The sequence below is a fragment of the Pan troglodytes genome, chromosome 1 (genome assembly GCF_028858775.2).
Source record: "Pan troglodytes isolate AG18354 chromosome 1, NHGRI_mPanTro3-v2.0_pri, whole genome shotgun sequence".
NCBI lineage: Eukaryota > Metazoa > Chordata > Mammalia > Primates > Hominidae > Pan > Pan troglodytes.
The window spans coordinates 225,317,401-225,344,095 of record NC_072398.2 but is presented as its reverse complement, the minus strand read 5'-3'; the positions used below and the strand labels follow the sequence as shown (position 1 = coordinate 225,344,095).

General features: G+C 44.8%; 2 protein-coding genes across 4 annotated transcripts in view; one reads left to right on the top strand and one right to left on the bottom strand.

Annotated features, from left to right (window-relative positions):
* THAP3 (THAP domain containing 3) overlaps window positions 1-4,427 on the top strand; it is a 33,491-nt gene extending 29,064 nt beyond the window's left edge. For both annotated transcript variants that reach the window (XM_063786980.1, XM_054662308.2), the window contains exon 5: window positions 4,042-4,427. In XM_063786980.1, coding sequence (XP_063643050.1) covers window positions 4,042-4,044 — 3 coding nt within the window. In that variant the 3' untranslated portion in view covers window positions 4,045-4,427. The remainder of the gene's footprint in view (window positions 1-4,041) is intronic.
* DNAJC11 (DnaJ heat shock protein family (Hsp40) member C11) overlaps window positions 1-26,695 on the bottom strand; it is a 67,676-nt gene that overhangs the window by 19,699 nt on the left and 21,282 nt on the right. For both annotated transcript variants that reach the window (XM_016953272.3, XM_054662285.2), the window contains exons 3-5: window positions 24,422-24,495; window positions 13,698-13,799; window positions 22-150 (exon numbers count right to left, since the gene is read on the bottom strand). In XM_016953272.3, coding sequence (XP_016808761.1) covers window positions 22-150; window positions 13,698-13,799; window positions 24,422-24,495 — 305 coding nt within the window. The remainder of the gene's footprint in view (window positions 1-21; window positions 151-13,697; window positions 13,800-24,421; window positions 24,496-26,695) is intronic.

The following is a 26,695-nucleotide window of genomic DNA, read 5'->3' as shown; positions in this document are numbered from 1 at the left end:
AGAGGTGGTTGTGTGCTTTACCTCAATGGACTGGGATATGTGCATTTTATTAATTTCAATCTGCGGAAAGCTACTGCCGGACACATCTTCATACTCCTCATCATAGCGATCAAAAAGGTCAGTGGCATCTACTCCAACGCTGATCGTTCCCTGGGGCAGAAAAACAAGCCGTCAGCAGAACGGGTGGTATTTGTGGAATGAAAGACAATGCTACACTTCAACAGCCAGCTCGCTTTAATTGAACAAGTCATTTGACTTCAGGGTTCACTGGGTTTAGGTAGGACACTCCACCAGGAAGCCCACAAAGCATGAATGTCACAGTCCGAACCAAACTGCAGAGCACCACAGACGTCCAGAGCTAGAAAACATCATTTGACCAGGAGAGCCGGTCCGCATGTCTGCAGAGCAATGACACGCCAAAGACAAAAGTGTTAGTCAAAGGAGTAAGAGCTACACAGTTTGATTTTCAGAGACCAAACAGGACCCAAGAATGCACAAAACAACCTAGAAATGAGCTACATGGATTAAACATCTTTTGGTAAACAACCTTATACCACAAAACTACCCTAAAACTCTTTAAATAAAAATACCTTCAAAGATAAAGCAGCACAAATTATGAACAAATGGGAGACTTTAAAATTAATCCACCTTCTCAAATTAATGAGAATTAAGTTTGAGAAACAGAACACTGTATTTGCTCAAGGAATTCTAAGCTAAAATTTTGCTGATAAAAATGCTTGTTACTCAGAAAATCAATGTTTATTATTCTTTGATAGTCACAACTTTAAAAACGGACATATATCTTAATCCAGTATATGAAACCATGGCCACACACATTTTTTTAACTAAACTTTTTGCAGCCCATTGAAACAATGTTTTTTTGCTAGCTTTTTTTGCTAGTTTTTTTGTAGTCTCGCTCTGTCACCAGGCAACATTAGCCATTAGTCCAGTGCAGTGCAGTGGCACGATCTCGGCTCACTGCAACCTCCGCCTCCTGGGTTCAAGCGATTCTCTTGCCTTAGTCTCCCGAGTAGCTGGGACTACAGGCGCACGCCACCATGCCCAGTTACTTTTTGTATTTTTAGTAGAGGCAGGGTTTCACCATGTTGACCAGGATGGTCTCGATCTCTTGACCTCGTGATCCACTCGCCTCGGCCTCCCAAAGTGCTGAGATTACAGGCGTGAGCCACCACGCCCAGCTGGTGCTAGCTTTCTATCAGATGCTTCAATCTGAAAATGCATTAACTCTAATAATTACTTGATTTCTGTTGAGGGTGAAACACCTGACATTATAAATGCTACTATAAACTCAATTAAAAGGTTCCACATTAATGGTAAACGTGTTTGTTTTTGCAGTGATATTCAAATACCAACTTGGAGGCAGTATAGTGTTATGGTAAAAAATTTTCTTATTAAATCAAGAAACCCATGGACTAGAAACATCCTTAGAATTAGTTGTAGTGATACGCATAATGTATAATTGTGTCAAAACAAGCTGTGGTATTCTACCCATGGAAAATGAAGTTGTAGTTGCCAAAATTTACAAATTTTTTATATTCACAGAGTAACAGCATGAACACATCTCTGTCATGATGATGATTCTGAATAATCAACAAAACTGCCTGGCAGTATACGAACAATCTGTGGCCAGGTGTGGTGGCTAATACCCGTAATCCCAACACTTTGGGAGGCTGAGGGAGTGGGATCACCTGAGGTCAGGAGTTCGAGACCAGCCTGGCCAACATGGTGAAACCCTGTTGCTACTAAAAATACAAAAATTAGCCAGGTACACGTCCCAGCTACTCTAGAGGCTGAGGCAGGAGAACTGCTTGAACCTGAAAGGTGGAGGTTGCAGTGAGCCAAGATTGCGCCACTGCACTCCAGCATGGGTGACAGAACAAGACTCTGTCTCAAAAACAAGAACAGGCCGGGTGCGGTGGCTCATGCCTGTAATCCCAGCACTTTGGGAGGCCGAGGCAGGCGGCTCACGAAGTCAGGAGTTCGAGACCAACATGGTGAAACCCCATCTCTACTAAAAATACAAAAATTAGCCGGGCGTGGTGGTGCGCACCTATAATCCCAGCTCCTCAGGAGGCTGAGGCAGGAGAATTGCTTCAACTTGTGAGGAAGAGGTTGCAGTGAGCCAAGATTGTGCCACTGCACTCCAGCCTGGGCAAAAGAACAAGACTCCATCTAAAAAAAAAAAAAAAAAAAAAAAAAAATTACAATCACTGAAAATAAAGCTTGTAATGAAAAATAATCTGAAGCTGATCTTTTTACGGGGAAAAAACCATACAAAATAAATAAGAGTTTATGAGATATAATGAGATATAATTTTGAAATTCCATAACGGCATTTTGGAGTATCTTTATTTTGTGTAGGAATCTTGGTGGAGCTGTCATGTTTAATTGGGTAAATTTATATTCTGTTCAAGAATGAAATGGAATTGAAAAGGTCTACAGTTTTATAGCATCTAAATTTGATAAAACATTCAAAAGATCATAAATAAAGATGATTTAGAAAAATGTGTCAAAGAAAACTGTTGTGAATAAAGTTAAAAAGACAATACCTGTCAAAATACTTGGGCCAAGATATTTTTATGTTCTAATATGAAGAAATTTAGAATTGAGAGAATATTTTCTAAATTAAAAATATGATATACAGAGATGAATCAATTAAATGTGTCAAAAATTTCAGCTGAGTGCTGTGGCTCACTCCTGCAATCCCAGTACTTTGGGAGGCTGAGGTGGAGGGATTGCTTGAGCCCAGGAGTTCGAGACCAGCCTAGGCAACATGTTGAGACTCTGTCTCCACAAAAAAACTAAAACAAAAAAAAAAAAAAAAAAAAAGTTTAGCTGGGAGTGGTGGTATCCGCCTGTGGTCCCAGTCACCTAGGAGACTGGGAGGATTCCACTGGGAGGTGGGAGGATTCCTTGAGCCCGGGAGGTCAAGGCTGCAGTGAGCTGTGACTGTATCACTGCACTCTAGCCTGGGTGATAGTATGAGACCCTATCTCAAAGTAAAATATAACTTGCTAAATATAAATGCAACTTTCATAAAGATGGTAGGCAATGTTATAAAAGAAAAAGACACAGGAAATACACTCTTCAAAAAATAGTGTGACACACTGTGGAAGTTAGATCAAAGGCCTCCTAAGGAACCATGCCTGCGGGTACTCACGCCCTTGTACAGAGCCCTCTCCTTGATCCTGAACCTCTCAGGTTCACAAAAGCAACTCTCAGACTTGCTTTTGTCCAACAGAATGCGTGGATGTGATGGTGCTGACTTCAAGACCAGCTCACAAGAAGCCTTGCAGCTTGGCCCAGGTCTCTAAAATGCACTATCTGGGGGACACTAGCTAATACGTATTAAGTCCAACTACCCAGAGACTGCTGTTCGCAAGGAAGCCTGAGCTGGCCCGGGGAGAGGTTGCCTAGAGAGACAGCGATGCCAGCCATCTGACTGCAACCCCTGTGAGCACCATCCCATCACAGTCAACTCCCAGCCAATCCACAGAACTGTGAGACAGTATGGAATTATTGTTGGAAGCCACCAAGTTTGGAAATGGTTATACAGCAGCACATAATCAGAACACTGATACTGGAGATAGACAGGGTTGGTGAACAGACTAAAGTCTGTAGACACATGCCCCAAATAATGATTCCTACTCTTTTTGAGACGGAGTCTTGCTCTGTCGCCTGGGCTGGAGTGCAGTGGCACGATCTCGGCTCGCTGCAAGCTCTGCCTCCTGGGTTCACACCATTCTCCTGCCTCAGCCTCCCGAGTAGCTGGGACTACAGGCGCCCGCCACCACGCCTGGCTAATTTATTTGTATTTTTAGTAGAGACGGGGTTTCACCGTGTTAGCCAGGATGGTCTCGATCTCCTGACCTCGTGATCTGCCCGCCTCGGCCTCCCAAAGTGCTGGGATTACAGGCATGAGCCCCGGTGCCCAGCCAGACTCTAGGATTTAAAGATAACCAAGTGAAAATAGGTTTATCCGCTAACTTATGTTTCAAATCCTGTGTTGTCATTTCAACAGTGATCACAGAATCTTCACCAGGACTAGGTTCCATCTCAAGAAACCACCATTTCTGTGCATCGATACTCCTCATCTGCTCCAGCTTGATCGTGAGATTGCAGCAATGGAGTGACACCTTCAGACGGGATCTGGGGACTGAGGGCTCCGGGATGCCACTGAGATCAGAATGAGTGACACAATACCTGAAGCGTCTAATGAAACTGGGAGGAACATTTCGGCTCTGACAAGAGAGTCTGGAGATGACTTTGTGATAGATTTACAGAAAACTAATCAAAGGAAACGAATGAGACAATTACTAATAACACAGAGGAAAAAGTGTTAAGAAAGGCTAGGTAATCCTGGTATATCATCTGGGTCAACTGAGTAATTATATGGTCACCACAATGTATATAGTGAATATTAATGTAATCCAATTATAATTACACTGGGTAGACTGAAAACTGAAGAAACTGAGAGAACCACGTAAACATGTCAGAAGAAACAGCTCCAAGAGCTGGGAGTGGCTGCCTTAAGGGAACAGGAGTCAGGAGTAGAAAGGGGGGAGCGGCAGGGCTTTTCTTTATAAGTCTAGTAAATACCTGACTTTTGAACCTTGTACACATATTACTCTGACAAAAAAAATTGAAAAAAAAAAATTCCCCATATCTTAAGGACTTCCAAACAAAAAGCTATCTAAAAACTTACTTTATAGAGAAATTCTTTATAGGCCTATTTTTAAATTAGTAGAGTTCTTGTGTCCGTAAACCTCAGCTGCTTCTCCCTTGGGAGGATCCAACATAACCATATGACATCAATACTCACAGGCCAACTGCTGCCCCCCTGGCCAGCAGATGTCATCAATGGCCCCTATAATTCCTGATCCAAGTTAATCCAGCCCAGATAGGAGCAATGCCTGCCGGCCCTGGGTCTAGTCCTGCACTGGCTCTGCAAATAGTCTGTAAGACTTAGTTTTTATTTAAATTACATACCCATCCCACCCACTGCTACCTGTTGGAAGACAGAGGTCCTCATCACATTGTGTTCATGACTAGACAGTGGATCAAAGCAGTTTCCATGAGTCCCCAGCAGCCCAACTTGCTCAATGTTCCTTATATTAACCCCAAATCATCTCCCAGTAACACTGACTTGTTGCTATTGGTTCTTGTCTCTTGAACCATCACACATTAAGCCTGGTCCCTATTTCACATTGGGGAAATGGAATGTCTTCAACTCCTACTAATGTCTTCTCTCATCGTTCCACAGACACACTGGCCTCTTTGCTGTTCCTTGAACATACCAGATTCACCTCTCCATTTTGGCCTCTGCGTTGGCTCTGCCCTCTATCTGCAACACTCTTCACCAGATGGCCACGTGGCTAACTTTGTCATCTGCTTCCCATCCTTCCTCCAGTGGCACCTTTTTAGTGAAGCCCGACTACTCTAATTAAAACTGCAGGCTGGGCATGGGCTCACACCCGTAATCACAGCGCTCTGGGAGGCCGCGGCGGGTGGATCACCTGAAGTCAGGAGTTTGAGACCAGCCTGGCCAATATAGTAAAACCTCGTCTCTACTAAAAACACAAAAACATGAGCCGGGCATGGTGGCATGCACCTGTAGTCCCAGCTACTCGGAGGCTGAGGCAGGAGAATCGCTTGAATCCAGGAGATGGAGGTTACATTGAGCCAGGACAGTGCCACTGCACTCCAGCCAGGGCAACAAGAGTGAAACTCTGTCTCAAAAACAATACCAAGGCCGGGCACGGTGGCTCACGCCTGTAATCCCAGCACTTTGGGAGGCCGAGGCGGGCAGATCACAAGGTCAGGAGATCGAAACCATCCTGGCTAACAAGGTGAAACCCCGCCTCTACAAAAAATACAAAAATTAGCTGGGCGTGGTGGCAGGCGCCTGGAGTTCCAGCTACTCGGGAGGCTGAGGCAGGAGAATGGCATGAACCCGGGAGGCGGAGCTTGCAGTGAGCCGAGATTGCGCCACTGCACTCCAGCCTGGGCAACAGAGCAAGACTCCGTCTCAAAAACAAAAAAAAAACACCAAAATCAAAACAAAAAAACTGCAGCCTTCCCCACTTCCTTCGCTTTATGTACCCCCCACGTCATTTCTCTCTCCTTCTAATATATAATTTTTTTTTTTTTTGAGACAGAATCTCACTCTGTTGCCCAGGCTGGAGTGCAGTGGCGAGATCTCAGCTCACTGCAACCTCTGCCTCCCAGGTTCAAGTGATTCTCCTGCCTTAGCCTCCCAAATAGCTGTGACTACAGGAGCACGTCACCAAGCCCGGCTAATTTTTGTATTTTTAGTAGAGATGCGGTTTTGCCATGTTGGCCAGGCTGGTCTTGAACTCCTGCCTAGATGATCTGCCTGCCTCGGCCTGCCCAAGTGCTGGGATTACAGGCATGAGCCACCGCGCCCAGTCTTAATATATAATTTATATATTGCATTTACTGCAGCTTCTCTGTCCCTCAACTAGATCATTAAGCTTCATGGCAGGATTAGGTTGTCTGTTTTATTCTCTGTGGAATGTTCACATTCCTAAAGTGTCTGGCACATTACAGGTACCCAAATTAAATTACTTTGCGAATAAATCAACCATTTTTACCCACCTCCAACCCACAAAATTGCTAATATTAAACCAAGTCAACGAAAGATAACCATTTTCCCTGATTCCCCCCTTTCGTAGCTAGCACATTTCTCCCTGTTAAATGTTATTTTGCAGTTTAATCCCTTCATTCTTGTTCACTGGGCTCTTTTAGAACCTTCTGCCTTGGGTCAACTGTGAATGTGATAAACACGTCTTCACTGACATCACTCAGAAATTCTGAGCCTGAGTTAGAGCCTTTCTCCCACGATGAGAAACTTCTTACCAGGTAGGAAATGATGTATTTGTACTCGTTGAGTAGAATCAGTTGTTTATTCAGCCAGGAATGTACCATTCTAAATTCTTTATTTTTTGGTTTCAAATCTTCTTAAAAACATGTAAAACATTTAACTGACAAATACAGACTGCACACGTGCCAGGTGTACAGGTGCTGATGTGATACACGCAGACACTGTGTAGTGATGGTCACAATCACGTTAACACATTCACCGCCACCCACGTGGAATGATTTTCATGTTTATATTTATCTGGCCATGAGGGTAACATAAGAAATTTCTGTCAACTGCAATCTCAAAAGGAACTCTTTACTAACTGAAAATTCCACCAAAAGAGGTGATACGAGGCAATGTGAAATTCACCTGTTTTATAACTGGTGAACCCAGCATGGCACTCATGACGCTTCCCACAGAATCACTTTATCTCAAATGGAAGTCAGAGCCTGTCCTCCCCGTATAAACAGTAGTCTTTAATTCTGAAACCTTGTTTGTGAGTGATTATGCTGACATGAGGGGGTGAAAACAGCCCTCTGACGGATACTCATTTCAAGACAAACAGCTGTTTTACCTTTGAATCCCTCTGTGCCTTCTATCCCGATTGCCAAGACCACTCTTCTTCTCCAGGGTTTCAGTTTCATTATCACAGCGCTTTCCCAGACCTGATTAACCAGGCTTTCGTCCCTTTTCTCCTTACAAGACAACTTTTCTCCAATTGCAACAGCAGCCCATTTCTGCAGACGGTAAATTGCCCCTTCCTGCCACTACGCACAACAAACATATGGCTTAAACAACCCTTCTTCTGCCCCATCATCCTCTCAGCCAAGTCCAGGCAGTTTCATGACATCAGAATCACTTCTGCAGAACAGACTGAAGTCATAACCATGGGCGACTTTGCTGGCTACGGTTATTAGCCAGGGCAACCCCAACATCCTTTAAAAATAATCAAGTGATGCACGCTTACATCTTTATGAAAACATTTTGGCATTTAAAAATATTTTTATGGTTATATGCCTTCCTTGATACGTTATTCAGATGGGGTCTCTCTCTGTCACCCAGGCTGGAGTACATCTTGGAGGCTGGAGCCAGGCTGGCACGATCCTGGCTTACTGCAACCTCCACCTCCAGGGCTCAAGCATTCCTCCTGCCTCAGCCTCCCGAGTAGCTGGGACTACAGGAGCATGCCACCATGCCCAGTTAATTGTTTTTTGTTTTTTGTTTTTTTTTGGTAGAGATAGGATTTCACCATGTTGCCCAGGCTCTTGCTACATTATTTTTATTTATTTATTTAGAAACGGAGTCTTGAGCTTGTCGCTCAGGCTGGAGTGCAGTGGCGCGATCTCGGCTCACTGCAACCCCCGCCTCCCAGGTTCAAGTGATTCTCCTGCTTCAGCCTCCCAAGCAGCTTGGATTACAGGCGCCTGCCACCACGCCTGGCTAATTTTTGTATTTTTAGTAGAGATGGGGTTTCACCATGTTGGTCAGGCTGGTCTCAAACTCCTGACCTCAGATGATCCACCCACCTCAGCCTCCCAAAGTGTTGGTGAGAGGTGAAGCCAGCTGGACTTCCCGGGTCAGGTGGGGACTTGGAGAACTTTTCTGTCTTACAAATGTTACCAATCAGCACTCTGTAAAAACGCACCAATCAGCGCTCTGTCGCTAGAGGGTTGTAAATGTACCAATCAGCACTCTGTAAAAACGCACCAATCAGTGCTCTGTGGCTAGCTAGAGGATTGTAAATGCACCAATCAGCTCGCTGTAAAAAGCACCAATTAGTGCTCTGTGGCTAGCTAGAGTATTGTAAGTGCACTAATCAGCACTCTGTAAATGGACCAACCGGCACTCTGTAAAATGGACCAATCAGCAGGACATGGGCAGGGACAAATAAGGGAATAAAAGCTGGCCACCCCAGCCAGCAGCAACAACCTGCTCGGGTCCCCTTCCACACTGTGGAAGCTTTGTTATTTTGCTCTCCACAATAAATCTTGCTGCTGCTCACTCTGGGTCCGCACCACCTTTAAGGTAACACTCACCGCGAAGGTCCATGGCTTCATTGTTGAAGTCAGTGAGACCATGAACCCACCAAAAGGAATGAACTCTGGACACATTGGGATTACAGGTGTGAGCCCCCATGCCTGGCCGATACATCATTTACATTTTTTTCTAATAAAGCTGAATTGTGTCTCTCAGCTATTACACAAACCATGCTGATGATGGAGTTTTCTAGATCAGAGAGGTCTTGCCAAAGAGTGTATATCAACCTCTGTAATAGCAAAAATGGCCAGGAAATAACGTAAATCTCCATCAAACTATTTTGTCATAGGGTCAAAAAACTAAAGCAATATATGCCCGCAGAGACAGTCAAACTCCTTTGCCCCCACACCCCCAAACAAACCTAACTTAATCATCTGCTCCACACAGGATCTAAACAAGATCACGAAGGAGGCAGCAATGAAGTCGGACAAGCTGCCTGGGATCAAGTTGCCTTCTAAATATGCTCAAAGTGGCTGCCCTCCACAGAGGGAGAAGATTTATGGGTATTAAGGAAAAAAGGAATTAAAATAATCAATACGAAGTGAATACAACACAGAACGACACTGTTACATGATCTTAAGTCCTTAAAATGCAAGAAATGCGGATGGATTATGCAAATAAAACAGAAATCCGAAGATGGCAGGAGGATGCCCAGGGTGGTCCAGTCGGGTCCAGTTTCGCATACTGCTCTCAGGGATGAACCCACGTCCTGCCCAGCCACCAATTCTCTCCCTGACGCCAGTTCAATGTGGAGGGCCCTAAAGACACTGGGACCCCAGCAACCCAAGGGTGGCATTTTCCAGCAGGACATACAGACAGGAATTTACTCCCACAGGGCAAAGCAAAGGCAGAAAACAGGTGATTAGAGCTAAGGACTGTGGGGTCCAAAGACTCAACCCAGAAAGCGGGCCTCCCATTTCATGGAGGCAGAAACTGGACTAAGAATGCAGAAGGGACTTGATCGAGGGCACAGACAGGAAGGTGGAATCTGAGTCTGGACGCAGGGCCCTGGACACCAAGTCCAAGGCTCTCCCATGCTGCCTCCCATGGATGTGCCTGTGTTCCTGCGTGTGTGTGTGTGTGCATGCACGTGTTTCATCAGCTGGAGCCAGCAGGCAAAGTGGACACACGCCGGGGCTGGGGATTTCACACGTTCCTTCCTGGGCACCATGGTGCCTGGTAAGGCACATTCCACACTAGTCCATATCACAGCCAGCCATACTGCAAACAGCACCGGGCCTGGCCCCAGGCAAAGGCTGCAAGAATGGTTCGAAGGCCATTTTCTTTCTTTTTTTTTTTTTTTTGAGACAGAGTCTCACTCTGTGGCCCAGGCTGGAGTGCAGTGGTGCGATCTCAGCTCACTGCAAGCTCTGCCTCCTGGGTTCACGCCATTCTCCTACTTCAGCCTCCCGAGTAGCTGGGACTACAGGCGCCTGCCACCACGCCCGGCTAATTTTTGTATTTTTAGTAGAGACAGGGTTTCACCGTGTTAGCCAGGATGGTCTCGATCTCCTGACCTCGTAATCCACCTGCCTCGGCCTCCCAAAGTGCTGGGATTACAAGCGTGAGCCACTGCGCCCGGCCTCAAGGGCCATTTACAAATCCCAACTCACAGGTCCCACCATTCCTGACCAAGCCAAGAATTTCCTCCTCAGTGTTGAATGAAACACCACCACCACATTTAGTTCTGAACGTCATTTTGGTACCAGTACCACCTTGCATTTATATAGCAAGATTATCTTTCCCTAATAAATTAACATCTATTTCATGTGTTTTCAATCTTTTCACAATTTGGCACAGTAGTCAGGACAGACGTCCTCATTTTACAGAAGAGAAAAGGGAGCACTGTCAAACGGCTCACTCTGTGTCCTGCCTCCTGCTGGCAGCTGTACCTTCTAACCTGGGCTTTTCCTCACTAGGCCTTTTTGCTTGGTAGATACATCAATGTACTGGAAATCCCTACCTAATCTGCTCTTATTGACGAAAACAGAGAGAAATATGCACCCGCGTTTCAGGCGGCAATATCACGCACGGGATACAGCCTGCAAACCCCTCTGAGCTGAGGTCCTCTGTGGGGGGTCCAGTTGACAGGTTGACCTCTAAGTCATCAAAAGTGTCCTTCTGTTTTTGTTTAAGACGGGACCTTGCTCTGTTGCCCAGCTGGAGTGCAGTGGTGCAATCACGGCTCACTGCAACCTTGAACTCCTGGGCTCGGGCAACCCTCCTTCGTCTGCCTCCCAAGTAGCCTGGACTACAGGTATGTGCCACTGTGCTCAGCTAATTTGTAAATATTTTGTAGAGATGGGGGTCTTGTTATATTGCACAGGCTGGTCTCAAACTCCTGAACTCAAGCAATCCTCCTGCCTTGGCCTCCCAAAGTGCTGGGATTACAGGCATGCACCACCACGCCCACCCTCCATGGTCTCCTTAAAGCGGAGATCACCCCTTTCTTCTCAGGACAAGGATGTTTGCTCATCTTGAAAGGCAAAAAAACCCCTCAGAAATGGAAAGAAAGATATACCTCAAATCCTCTCCTTAAAATGCTGGACAGCCAACATCTGGTTATCACTCAATATTTCTGATTAGAAAATGTTTTATGTATTTGGAAGCAGTTTTATGGAAGTAGCAAAGTATAGGACATTTTAAAAATCACTTGCATGCCTGTGTGAGATGGTCACAGCTGTGCTCCCTCATTCCACAGAAACATGGCCTGCAGACACATTTGCATAGAGTCCCAATAAGCAACTGCCACACCCCCCCAGATGGCCGATTTGATCATGGGACACGGATGCAGGATGATAGTGAGGTTCTCTTTCCCTTTCACTGCTCCTAACACAGCAAACCTCCAGCCAGAACATCAAAAACACCAAAGGAACAGCCTGCTCTTGCCAGGCACCCCCACCTCCCCCATCCCACCTCCATCTGCCAATACCGACCTTCCAAGCCAGACCTCCCTCCGGGCACCTGGCTGGGAGATCCAAGCAGGAACCATGAGCACAGCTCAGGGCACCTCGGAGATTTTCAACTCTCCCAATTATCCTAACTCCCTGGCTCGGTTCACCCAGGGTTTTGATTCTCTACCTCCATCTGACCAAAAGGTAACCCTGCACTTCTGTTGAGGGGGAGAGTGAGTAGATGGGAGCAGAGGTGTTACCATTTTCAAATATACACCTTTTTCCCAAGAGAATTAAATCATTTATTGATTACACATGATAATGAGTGATACACAAGCTTCATTCCCATCCATAATTTTATCTGGTCAGATATACTTTGAAATGTGGGATTCAAAGAGATGGACATGTTCTGGATATATGGTCCTTTCAATGCTGTATGGGTCTTAAATAAACTGCTTTCTGGAATGTATTTCATCAGAGGTTTATCTTACTATGCATCCCAGTTTAAGCCAGCATTTGTTTTTTTTCTTTCTTTTTTTTTTTTTTTTTTTTTGAGATGGAGTCTCACTCTGTTGTCCAGGCTGGAATGCAGTGGCATGATCTTGGCTCACCACAACCTCCACCTCCCTGGTTCAAGCTATTCTCCTGTCTCAGCCTCCCAAGTAGCTGAAATTACTCGGGAGGCTGGTGGCCATGCACCACCATGCCTGGCTAATTTTTTTGTATTTTTAGTAGAGATGGGGTTTCACCATATTGCCCAGGCTGGTCTCGAACTCCTGACCTCCGGTGATCTGCCCGCCTCTGCCTCCCAAAGTGCTGGGATTATAGGAGTGAGCCACCGCACCCGGCCTATTCTATTCCTTTACAAGGTTTAAAGAAAATAATAATGCTTCTTATAACTTTGTATGGCTTCTGCTCTCCTTCCAACAACGTTGATGATTTGACACAGATCATGGGAGAAGAGGCTGATGGAAGACCGGGGAGCTCCCAGCTCCTTATCATGACAGATACAGGCTCTCTGCCAGGCCATCCTGGCCACAGTGATAGGGTCTGGCCACTGAGCCCTCTTTTTAAACACAGCTGAACAGTACACCGGGCCACGTTTCATTAGCCATTCAGTACAACTGGAATCTCAAAGTGACCAAGCTATCCTACTTGCCACAGAGCTGGGGCACACGTGCAAAACAACCTCCCCAGCAAACTGAAAGGAAAAAGAGAGCATACTTAGCATTGAAAAGTAACTCTGACTCAGTAGTTAAAGGACTTAAACTCCATCGGTGATCTGGGACACCGATGCCGCTCAAACAACCCAGTGACCGGTGGTCACGGCACCAATGCCCTGGGGTGATGTGAGCAGGGACTTCTGCTCAAGGCCATGCGGACGTGCCCTGAGCCCTTTGCATTATTTGGCTCTCCGTATCCTAACGGGTAAGCAAGGACTTCTGCTGCCTCAATGCTTAGGTGGTTAGGTGGCTGTCCTCTGCCCTGCCTGCCTCTGTCCTCTGATTTCCAGTGTCAAGGACTTGGGCAGCACAGTTGGAGGAAACAGCCTTCAATGACTAGCCTGTATATCTGCTTGGCAAAACTCCCAGACTTCTGGAAAAAACAGGGGATGGGTTTTGTCTTCCCTCCACATGGTACAAAACCTTCATCTCCTGGAGATGAGCAGCAGCGTGGCTGATGGCTACCAGGGAGGTGTTTTCCAGAAAGACACAACTTTGACATAATATAAGCTAAATTTTGTCCCAGCAGCTTGTATGTTTTTACTCTAACAATCCACCAGCACCTCATTATTTCAGACCTGGCTTCTAGTTATGAGGCCTTTTCATGAAGTGTCCTCATGAAACGTGGCCCCTGGCTTACCTTGGGATTGGTTCGCTGCTGCAATCTCCTCTCTTCTCTCTCTCTCTGCAGCCGCTCAAACTCCTCTCGAATTTCAGCAGGGGTCCTCCTCCTTTCCACAACCTATGCACAGAATCAAGATGGGAAGACAGTTGAGGACCCAGGAGGTAAGGGAAACGTACACAAAGAGCTGCAGCCATTGATTTTGGTGTGTGCATGCTGCCTGGGGTCCGGCCACAGCCTTTCCTCAGGAAGGACCCCAAACCATGAGTTCCACCATCCGATGGCTCAGGCCTGGGTGAGGGAGAGCTCACTGCCCTCCTGGCCCTTCCCAAGGTTGAAATGAGTTTTCACTCAGCTCTCCAGAGTGACTTAAACATTCTTTATTTTAGCAACTTATCTCTGAGGCTGCAGAAATCTTACAAGGAAAATGTCACCTTATGAATTTCTTTCTTTTTTTTTTTTTTTGAGACGGAGTCTCGCTCTGTCGCCCAAGCTGAAGTGCAGTGCATTATCTCAGCTCACTGCAAGCTCCGCCTCCCGGGTTAACACCATTCTCCTGCCTGAGTCTCCTGAGTAGCTGGGACTACAGGCGCCCGCCACCACCCCTGGCTAATTTTTTTTTGTATTTTTAGTAGAGACAGGGTTTCACCATGTTACCCAGGATGGTCTCAATCTCCTGACCTCGTGATCCACCCACCTCGGCCTCCGGAAGTGCTGGGATTACAGGCTTGAGCCACTGCGCCGGCCTACCTTAAATTTCATAGTGTAAATTTCCTAATGAATCTCAGATAACAAATGTTAAATATCAAGACGAAGGCAAGCTGGCTCTCCCTAGTGGTCTGAGACAATCGCTAGAGACTCCTTTTGAGCTTCTTGGACCAAGGATCTCGAGCTGTCGGGTCTAGGTGTTTTTATTCTGTTGTTGTAGAAACGGGGTCTTGCTATATTGCCCAGGTTGGCCTCAAACTCTTGGCCTCAAAGGATCCTCCCACATCAGCCTCCCAAAGTGCTGGGATTGCAGGCACGAGCCACCATGTCTGGTGGGTCTGAGTGTTTTCAGAATCATGAGACTCTTCTTGTTATAACAGTATATGAACCTTAGAATGTGGGCTGTCAGTTATAGGCTGGCGTAACAATACTCAGGTACCACACAGCAGACCTCATTAAACTCGGGGACGCAGAGTAATGTCGAATCTGAGAAAATAAGGTATTCCGGCCTCGCGCGGTGGCTCACGCCTGTAATCCCAGCACTTTGGGAGGCAGAGGCGAGGGGATCACCTCAGGTCAGGAGTTCAAGACCAACCTGGCCAACATGGCGAAACGCCATCTCTACTAAAAATACAAAAATTAGTCAGATGTGGTGGCAGGTGCCTGTAATCCCAGCTACTTGGGAGGCTGAGGCAGGAAAATTGCTTGAACCCAGGAGGTGAAGGTTGCAGTGAGCTGAGATCATGCCACTGCACTCCAACCTGGGTAACAGAGCAAGACTCTCTCTTAAAAAAAAAAAGAAAAAGAAAAAAGAAAATGAGGTATTCGAGGCCTGGCGCAGTGACTCACACCTGTAATCCCAGCACTTTGGGAGGCCGAGGCGGGTGGATCACCTGAGGTCAGGAGTTTGAGATCAGCCTGGCCAACATGGTGAAACCCTGTCTCTACTAAAAATACAAAACATTAGCTGGGCGTGGTGGCGGGTGCCTGTAATCCCAGCTACTTGGGAGGTTGAGGCAGAAGAATCACTTGAACCCGGCAGGCGGAGTTTGCAGTGAGCCAAGATCACGCCATTGCACTCCAGCCTGGGTAACATGAGCAAGAAACTCTGTCAAGAAAAGAAAAGAAAAGAAAAGAAAAGAAAAGAAAAGAAAAGAAAAGAAAAGAAAAGAAAAGAAGGCATTCCAATTCCAGTTCAGCCCTTCTTAGCTCGTCATTAAAGGAAGACCATCTAGTTGACATTTCAAAGAAGTGGAAAGGCCACCGTGAAAGAGGCAACCGCACTGCACGATTTCTAAGGGTCCTGTTTATGGTGTGAAATTGTGTGCACCGGTGAGAAACACACAGTGTGGGAACAGGACAGAAACAGTGGTTACTCTTTTTCTACCACGACCAAAGTTATCAGATGGATGGGGGAGGGGGCAGGGGTATACGAAAGCAGATTCTGCCCATCCATGGGAGAAACACAGGGGAGTCTTGAGTTGCTGCTCACAGACTATCTAAAAAGGTGTGATGTGAGAAAAAGTTTCCTTGGAAATTTCACGTTTCAAAAAATAATTTTTTTTTTTTTTTTGAGACAGAGTCTTGCTTTGTCGCCCAGGCTGGAGTGCGGTGGTGCGATCTCAGCTCACTGCAAGCTCCGCCTCCCTGGTTCACACCATTCTCCTGCTTCAGCCTCCCAAGTAGCTGGGACAACAGGTGTGCGGCACCACCCCTGGTTAATTTTTTTTTTGTATTTTTTAGTAGAGACGGGGTTTCACCGTGTTAGCCAGGATGGTCTTGCTCTCCTGACCTCGTGATCCGCCCGCCCAAATTATTTTTTAAAATACAAGCTTATAGCAAAAAATCAATAGAACAGAAGGATAGGAAATAAAAAGTATGCGATTCCCCTTACCCATATTCCCTCTTCTCATGGGCTCACACTCATCTCACAGGCTCACACTCAATTTTTTTTGTATCTCTTCCTAAAAATTCTCTATGCATGCTTATGTACCTACGTATGTGCGCATATGCACGTGCACACACACATACACACATTCAATATAAATATTACAGGCTTTGTGCAACTTGATTTTATTTTTCAACAAATAAAAAAAAATACAAAAACGCATCCAAAAAATCCTAGGAACTTGTCCACTACTTTAAACATTAAAAATATTGAAAACATTTTCTTCTCTAATAACCCAATATAAATCAATAATTACTAAAAAGGGGGAAGTGGTTCTTTTTAAGGAAGCTTTAAAATAAAAAGATTGTTAAAATCATCCAAGAACAAACTAAAGGTCCTAAGTGGCATGACAGTGATTGCTCTGTGACCTCGCAAGGGCATTCTGGGTTCTATTTCGTGAACAAGATGCGTTCCCGCTGCCCAGGCTTAAAATCATCGAGAGTGCGTCACCTATCTACAGCACTCTCACTTGCCAATACCACCCATCCTGATATAGACAAAAGCAAGGTACAATTTTTCAAAGTTTCCATTATCTTCTCAATCTCATGTCAGCCCCTCCCTTCATCGAAAGAAAATAAAAATGAAAGAGCTTCAGGGAAATGTAGGTAATCAACTATTCCATTAAGTTTGAAGATCCAGAAAATATGCTTTAAAATACTTTAAAAATTATTCATGACTTTACAGCCCAATTCAGTGGACCTGACTGTGGAGCCACAGTTTCTCTGGACTCAGTGGATGGTGACCATCCCAAGGACAAGGAGGTCTAAGTGTGAGGCTGTCTGAATGCAGACAGTTCCTCTACATAGCCCAGAGGACGCAGGATGTTCCAATCTGGATAAAGAGATTTGATTTGATTTGATTTGATTTATTTATTTATTTGAGACAGAGTCTTGCTCAATTTATTTATTTATTTATTTATTTGAGACAGAGTCTCGCTCTGTTGCCCAGGCTGGAGTGTAGTGGTGCGATCTTGGCTCACTGCAAGCTCTGCCTCCCGGGTTCACACCATTCTCCTGCCTTAGCCTCCTGAGTAGCTGGGACTACAGGCATCCGCCACCACGCCCGGCTAATTTTTTTTAGTAGAGACGGGGTTTCACCGTATTAGCCAGGATGGTCTTGATCTCCTGACTTCATGATCCGCCTGCCTTGGCCTCCCAAAGTGCTGGAATTACAGGCGTGAGCCACTGCGCCTGGCCATTTTTTTTTTTTTTGAGATGGAGTCTCACTCTGTCATCCAGGCTGGAGTGCAATGGCGCAATCTCAGCTCACTGCAAGCTCCGCCTCATGGGTTCATGCCGTTCTTCTGCCTCAGTCTCCCGAGTAGCTGGGACTACAGGCATCCGCCACCACGCCCGGCTAATTTTTTTGTATTTTTAGTACAGACTGGGTTTCACAGTATTAGCCAGGATGGTCTTGTTCTCCTGACCTCGTGATCTGCCTGTCTTGGCCTCCCAAAGTGGCGTGAGCCACTGCGCCCAGCGATATTTTATTTTATTTTAATATTTTATTTTTTTGAGACAGAGTCTTGCTTTGTCACCCAGACTGGAGTGCAGCGATGCGATCTCAGCTCACTGCAACTTCCGCTTCCAGGGTTCAAGCAATTCTCCTGCCTCAGCCTCCCGAGTAGCTGGGATTACAGGCTTGTGCCACCATACCCAGCCAGTTTTTTTATCTTTAGTAGAGATGACATTTCACCATGTTGGCCAGGCTGGTCTTGAACTCCTGACCTCAAGTGATCCACCTGCCTTGACTTCCCAAAGTGCTGGGATTACAGGTGTGAGCCACCGCACCCGGCCTGGATAGAAATTTTATAATTGAGTGTTCTATTCAACAGGATATTAGTTTTAAAAAATGCAGATTTTAATGAAAGTTTGATTCGCCATAACTTTAATCAGTGACATGAGCAGGCCCATGAATATGCCCATACACTACTATTTTTTTCAGAAACAGGTTTGCTAGCTGCTGAGAATTAAAATCCTGGACTCAAACCCTGTAGGAGAAAAAAGAAAACAAAGCCTGGAAAGTGTGAGGCTTCACAAAGGCTGCAGCAGGAAAAGATTCATTTTCAGGAATTTTAGCTGTTTCATCTTTGAAGACTGAACTAACAGCTGAAAATTACTTTCTCTCTGTTACATTCTGTGATGAATTACGAACGCAAATAATCCAAAGGTGGCAGATCATTCCATTTTTAGTCATATTTTACACAAATTTTGCAAATAGTTGGTACATAATCAGAGCTAACAGCAAAGCCAAAATGGCCAGCCTTTCTGGAGCGGTGAAGACACTTAGCAGGGCAGGGCACTTCATTCTCAGCTCCCACAGGCCTCTGCCAGCCTTGATTATTTATATCTTCCTTTAAACAGAATACATGATGCCAGAGAGGGGAACAGGACTAAGCCAGCTGTGAGCCGCTCTTCTCCTTATCAGCAACCCTTACAGACAGAGGCATCTGGGAACACAGCATCCAAAGCTGCATGACAGTTGATAAATACCAGACATTTTCAATGTTTCTCATGGACAGAGTGTATCACATGCAGCTCATGAATCCATACAACTGCTGTTCACTGGAGCATTCACCAACTAGGTCTATCCCTATGCTAACCAGAAAACTGACTGAGCGGCCAGGTGCAGGGGCTCACCTGAGGTCAGGTGTTTGAGACCAGCCTGGCCAACATGGCAAAACCCTGTCTCTACTAAAAATACAAAATTTTGCTGGGCGTGGTGGCGGGCGCCCATAATCCCAGCTACTCGGGAGGCTGAGGCAGGAGAATTGCTTGAACCTAGGAGGCAGAGGAGGCAGAGGTTGCCGTGAACGGAGATCGTGCCACTTCACTCCAGCCTGGGTGAAAGAGCGAAACTCAATCTCAAAAAAAAAAAAAAAAAAAAAAAAGGAAAAGAAAACCGACTCAGCCCAGGAGTTCCAGACCAACCCGGGCAACATAGTGAGACCCCATCTCTACAACAAAAAAACAACCACCAAGAAGACTGACTTTATTGATGAAAGGAATGAGGAGATATCCAAAAGCTAGGTGGCATAATGGAAGGAGGACAGACAGGACCTCAAACCTCCTGGGAGACCTCAGGCAAGTCATCTTTCTAAGCTTCAGTTTCCCTGCTATAAAATGAGGAGGGTTAAGTGACATCATTTGAAAAGTGTCATCTGGTTCTAGCTAGTAAACTTTTTATTCTGGGATAATTTTAGAAAATGATTTGGAAACGCTACAACAACAGTACAGAAATTTCTAGTATAGCCTGCGCCCAGGTTCCCCCAATGTTAGCACCTTTTATAACCATGGAAGAGCTCTCAAATCTCAGAAACCAACATTAATACATTTCTACTAATTAAACCTAGGGTTCAGATTTCACTAGATTTTCTACGAACATCCTTTTTCTGTTCCAGGATCCAATCCAAGATTCCACGTTGCATTTAGACACGAGGTGTCCTTAGTCTTCTCTGCTCTGTGACAGTTCTAAACCTTTGCTGGTTTTTCATGATCTTGACCATATTACTGCTTTTAATACAGGCTGACTTTCTCATATACTATAAAACCGATGTCAGAGACAGGGAAAAGTAAAATATAAATAATGTAAAGGACTGCAGACAAAAACCAAACTGCAGATGATCTGGGCCAAAGGATGCAACTCTGGGTGTAATCTAACATCTGAAAGTGACATCTGCAGGAGATGAGTTACGTGGTTTCCATGGCAGTTGCCAGCCATTACCAGAATCAACCCTGTCAAAGTATTCACAGTTCAAGGTTAGATTTTTGCCATTCTGAAAAAATGACCAATTTCATTTTCAATGTGGATATCTGCACAAACATCACTAACCAACCTCGAGAAGTAAACAGTATGGCTGGTTTTATAAGTTGGGAATGGTTACATCTCATTCCTTGGGAATCCTCCCAAAGAATAACAGTCTCTAGAAGCCTTAAAAAAAAAGTGGGGGGGCTGGGCACGGTGGCTCACATTTGTAATCCCAGCACTTTGGAAGGCCAAGGCAGGAGGATCATCTGAGGTCAGGAGTTTGAGACCAGCTTGGCCAACATGGTGAAACTCTGTCTCTACCAAAAATACAAAAATTAGCCAGGCATAGTGGTGCGCACCTGTAATTCCAGCTACTCGGGAGGCTGAGGCAGGAGAATCACTTGAACCCCGGAAGCAGAGGTTGCAGTGAGCCAAGATCACGCCACTACACTCAGCCTGGGCAACAGAGCAAGACTCCGTCTCAAAAAATAAAAATAAAAAAATTAGCAGGGCGTGGTGATGCATGCCTGTAGTCTCAGCTACTTGGGAGGCTGAGGTAGGAGGATGGCCTGAGCTGGGAGATCGAGACTGCAGTAAGCCACGATCGTGCCACTACACTCTAGCCTGGGTGACAAAGTGAGACTCTGTCTCAAAAAAAAAAAAAAGACTGAAAATTTACCTAATGACTGACAACTGGGCCAGTATTTTGTACATTCTAAAGAAGCTCCAGGGTTGGGGAGTGATTTCTAGTTGGTGGAGTACTTTGAGATCTTTGGATTAAAGGCGTCTCAGACACTCAGGATACCAACAGTCAATGCCCTTCACCCTTCACTGACTACCCATATGGCAGCCTAATAAATATGTGGTAAATGGATACCCTTCAGCAACTGAAGAGTTTAACAGTCTAAAAATACCAGCAACAGCATGAAGGGAATATAGCTTCCTCCCTGGAGTGAAAGCTATTATTGCAGTGAGAGAATCCTCGTATGGAACAATCCATCCAGCTGTAGGAATTCCTTGAAGGAATGTTGATTCCAGCTTCACAGAATGTGCTTGAGTTCAATGAGACTTTCTGTGTATTATGAATAATGGGCTCAATTTTCCTATTGGATGTTAAGCACTAATACATCTCCGAGTAAATATCTGGGGAGGTATCTTCATTTAGTTTTCTTTGAAAGCATTTTTATCTTGCAGCAAAAGCTTAGTATCCACATGAGAAAAAAAAAAAAAAGCCAATTCTGATCTATGAGAACCTGACTTCCTTAGTTTACTAAAAAAATACGAAAATAATGTTTAACCACTTGCCACCCACGACTGTGCACATATTTTTATTTTCATTTATTTATTTCATTTTTTATTTTTTGAGACACAGTCTCACTGTCACTCAGGCTGGAGTGCAGTGGTGTGATCATGGCTCACTGAAACCTCGACCTCCTTAGGCTCAAGCGATCCTCCCACCTCAGCCTCCCAAGAAGTAGGATTACAGGCACTCGCCACCATGCCTGGTTAATTTTTTCATTTTTTATCGCTTGTAGAGATGCGATCTCACTGTGTTGCTCCAGCTGGTCTCGAACTCCTGAGCTCAAGTGATCCTCCTGTGTCAGCCTTTGAAAGTGCTGGAATTACAGGTGTGAGCCACTGCACCCAGCCCTATATATTTGTATAACCACCATTTTGAGTGTGGATTTGCTTTGTTTCCAATGGGAAGATAATCTGGTCTGATGAGAGGAAGCCATACAATATTCTACCAGCAGACCCCAGTGCTCCACTGATTGGGATAATGCTGCTGGGGACTAAAAACCTAGTCTTTGAAGAGGGAATATGTAATGGAGTCCTACAGCTTTTCAGTGACTCCAATTGCTGACTTGAAAAATTGTAGCCAACTCACATCTTAAAAAAACAAAGAAGCTTTAAGGAGTGTATAAAGAGTGAGGGGGAAATTGAATAAATACAACAGAATTCTACTTTCCTTTTTGGATGAGAAAATGCTAAGTTATTTGGCTTAATACCTAGCTGCAATGAACCAATGTGACAGGAAGCACTGCTATTCCCATCAAGCCAGAGGCCAAATACCAACTGCCCACTGGAGCCAGGAGGACATGCAGATGAGAAGAGCCAGACATAACGCAAGGGGGAGTGGTGGGGACTGGGACAAATTGGACAGCCCAGCCCCATCTGAAGGGCAAGGGCTCCTCAGATCCACTGTTACCAGATCTTCAGATGTTTCAAGAAAAGACAGAAGACTGAATTATCATGCAGAACCTCCCAGGGTTGAAATGTTAGCAACTAGAAATCACTGTGTGAGGCAATCAAAAAATGGCAACAGGCTGGGCGCGGTGGCTCACACCTGTAATCCCAGCGCTTTGGGAGGCTGAGGTGGGAGGGTAGCTTCAGGCTAGGAGTTTGAGACCAGCCTGGGCAACACAGAAAGACCCCATCTCTACAAAAAATTAAAAAATTAGCTAGGCATGGTGGTGTGTGCCTGTAGTCACAGCTACTTGGGAGGCTGAGGTGGGAGACTCACTTGAGCCTGGGAGGTCGAGGGTGCAGTGAGCCGTGATGGCACCAACACACTGCAGCCTGGGCGACAGAGCAGTGTGGGCGACAGAGCACGTGCGCACTCTCTCTCACAAACACACACACACACACACCAAAAAAGGCTATTAGTGGAATATGGCCCATGAGCCACCAATATGAAGCAGCAGTGGAAAGGCAGGAAAGGAAATAGGATCCTCTTTTGCTTTTCTTCCACTCCTTATCTGAAGGCCTTTACAAGGCTTTGATGCCAGAACTGGAAGAGACAGGCACGCATGCTTGAGACTAAACACTGAATGAACTTCGGCCAGGTGTGGTGGCTCATGCCTGTAATCCCAGCACTTTGGGAGGCCGAGGTGGGCGGATCATCTGAGGTCAGGAGTTCGAGACCAGCATGACCAACATGGAGAAACCCTGTCTCTACTACAAATACAAAATTAGCTGGGTGTGGTGGCGCATGCCTTGTAATCCCAGCTACTCAGGAAGGCTGAGGCAGGAGAATCACTTGTTGCGGTGAGCCAAGATTGCGCCACTGCACTCCAGCCTGGGCAACAAGAGCAAAACTCGGTCTCAAAAAAAAAAAAAAAAAAAAAATCGAAGGAACTTCAAGGGTAATCTTACATGATGGTGAAAATATAACTCAATGAAGGTCAATTCAATGTTATTAAACAGACTAGCAAAATTTATTGGGCATCAGAACCAAGTTTCTTTCTTTTTTTGTGAGACAGGGTCTTGCTCTGTTGCCCACGTTAGAGTGTAGTGGCGTGATCATAGCTCACTGCAGCCTCAACCTCCTGTGCTCAAGTGATTCTCCCATCTCAGCCTCCTGAATAGCTGGGAATACAGGTGTGCGCCACCAAGCCCGCCTAATTTTTTAAAAAATGTTTTGTAGAGACAGGGTCTTGCTATGTTTCTCAGGCTGGTCTCGAACTCCTGGCCTCATGTGATCCTCCCAGCCTGGCTCCCCAGAGTGTTAGGATTACAGGTGTGAGCCACTTTGCCTGGGTCAGAACAAAGTTTCTTTAATGATACCTATATATCCCTGTAGCAACTTAAGGGTTTCACAACTAATCTTCACATTCATTTTTCAGATAGTAACATGGAAGCACTAGTAGCCCAATGACTTGCCCAAGACTCTACTGCTAGTCAGTGGCAGTGTGAAAGCAAACAAATTGTCTGGATTTTAGTGACTGCTCTCCCACAGCATGGCTGCCCAGGGCGACACATTTGCTATATATTTTGTTTCACTCATCACATTTGACAAAGCTTGAATATTATAATACATGAGAATTGAAAGGGTCATTACAGGCAATGCAACCTCAGCAACTCTGCTTCCATTTTGCTCACGTGCATAACATACTCCCATCTGAAATATTTCCTCACAGCAATTATTCAGAACTGAGGTGGAGAGAGAGGCACAGAACTGTGGAGGGTGGAAGGGAGTGTATATGGAGACAGAACTGCACCCTTGAAGAAATCGCCTCCCATCAACCCCCTGCTCCGCTTGCTCCCGCCCCACACCTGGGTTAAAAATTACTGGTCTGGTCCATCCCTCTTCCGTTTTACTTGACAGGTTAGGGAACGAAGGACAAGTCAGATGAGTGGCTGGCCCAAGTTCAGAGTTATAAAGTGGCAAAGCCAAGTCCAGAACTCAACCTCTAAAACAAAAATACAGGGCAAGGAAGGGGGCTCTAATGGTTTCAAATATTCCCAAAGACATTATTACAGATTGCAGGGTTTTGGGGAGATGTTCTGTAACTGTTCAATGACTTTTCTGGAACACCAGACGCACAGTTTCTCTTACCTCCCATCCTTCCATTTCCAGTCCTCTCTTCCCATATATATCATAGATGGCCCTGGTTTGGGGGTCACTAAGCACTGCAAATTAAAAATTAAACATGTTTATAAAATATAAAATTCACCTTCAGTCCTTCCTGAGAATACTGACATCATTAGGTAAGCCCATCTCCTGTTCTCCCTGTCTGATCACAATCTTCCTAGAGACCCCTTTCATTTTCTACACATCTTTCCTCCCAACTGCTTTTTCGATTCAACCTAGGATTTGTTTATTGACTTATTGACTGACAGGGTCCTTCTCTGTTGTCCTGGCTGGAGTGCAATGGTAAGATCATAGCTCACTGCAGCCTTGAATTCCTGGGCTTAACTAATCCTCCTGCTCTAGCTTTCCAAGCAGCTGGGATTACAGGTGTGTGCCACCGTGCCCAGCTAATTTATTTTTTGTAGAGATGGGGTCTCACTATGTTGCCTAGGCTGATCTCGAATTCCTGGCCTCAAATGATTCTCCTGCCTTGGCCTTGCAAAATGTTGGGATTACAGGTGTGAGCCACTGCACCCAGCTAATGTAGGATATGTTTAAAGGCGGCTACAAATGAGAAAAGTCAGATTTTCCAGTGTCCAAGTTACTCTTGATTGGAAGGTACAGCTACAAGGTGTACAAGGTGCACCATGCAGGAAGCGGCATGGGCTCCTGCATTGGGAAAGGACATGAACGTTGTTTTTAAAATAATTTGGTAAATTTCTGCCACGGTGTATAAAAGTACACTGACTTGAAAGAGTGGGTTCCAGTTTCTAAAGAAGCTTGCTATAAAAGTAGAAACAGGCTCAGATACTAGAAAAAGCTGATTTGTTATTTACTCTATAGAGTTCTGTTAACTCCAAAGACAGGCTACATTTCTTTTGTGCACTTCTCCTCTCTATTTGTAAATAATTTTAAAAGACAAAAACACCTCTTACCATGTTGTTGGCCACATCACCCAAAATACATCAGAAAAGGATTTCTCAGCTAACGGTGAGGGCTGTTCAAACGATATCCCAACTGAACGATATCCCAACTGAACGATATCCCAACTGAACTCAAATGTCAGCAAGGCCAATGGTCGTTCTCTTCCCCCTCTGCTTCACCAATTTCTGCCAAGACCTTTGGGTCTCTTCTCCCCTGACAGTTCCCATATATTTGTAGGCCTAATTTAAAAACCACATAAATGATCCTATGCATAATCAAATCTAACGGGAAAGGAAGAAATGCTGGCCCCTGGAAAACACAGGAGCCAAACTTGTGTTCCTCTCCAGCATTTAATAAGGAATTATTCATTCACTATTTTGCCTGAGTCTCCCTTTAGGCTAAACATGAGGCCAGGTCTGCTGTTGTGGCACTTTCACTAGCACTGGTAGGGTTTTTCTTTAACTCTTCCCCAGGTCTCCAACACAATACAAGCAAACTATGTGGCTAATTTAGACAACAGTAAAATTAATGCACCCATTTAGATAACAGAATACAATAAAAAGAACAGGCTACTCTTCACAACCGCCATGCAAATGATCTGAATACAGTTAAATTTGGTAATGACACTACACCGACTGTACACATTTATCACACACTGCAGCCTGATTTTCACTGGCCATTAAAATCTAACTTTTTGGTAAAACTATAAAGTGAAAAACACTACAAGCTATTATGTATACAGTGAGATGACTTTATGATTTTATAAAGAAACACATTATCTAATTTTTGGTCTAAGAAGCAAATCACCAGATGGTTCTGGAACAAATAACTTATTGTAGTTGATGTATATAACAGTGATTTAACATTTTTTTAAATTTAAATTTTAAAAATGGTGGTAAAATATACATATAATATTTACCATTTTAACCATTTTAAAGTATACAATTCAATAGCATTAAGTACATTTACAATGTTGTGTAACCATCATCACTCTCTATTTCCAGAACTTTTTGCCATCCCAAACAGAAGCTCTGAATCTGGTAGTGACTTTCATATTTTATAAACAAATATATCACAGAATGTTCTTTCTGACATACATAAGACATAAGTATAAAAATGTGAATCGCTTGGTTCTATTTCCTATAAGCCTTCTTAACATCATTTTCTTTCTTTTATTAGAACCGATAACTGCTTCAGAACCAATAAAATCACTTTTGGATGAAAAAATGTCCTTGTATCTTCTAACAAAAAAGAGAACAAAGAAACCTTCCCTGTAACGATCAGCCTTTTACCTATAAGAGTTCCCTTTAGAAGAAAACTGGTAAACGATTTAAA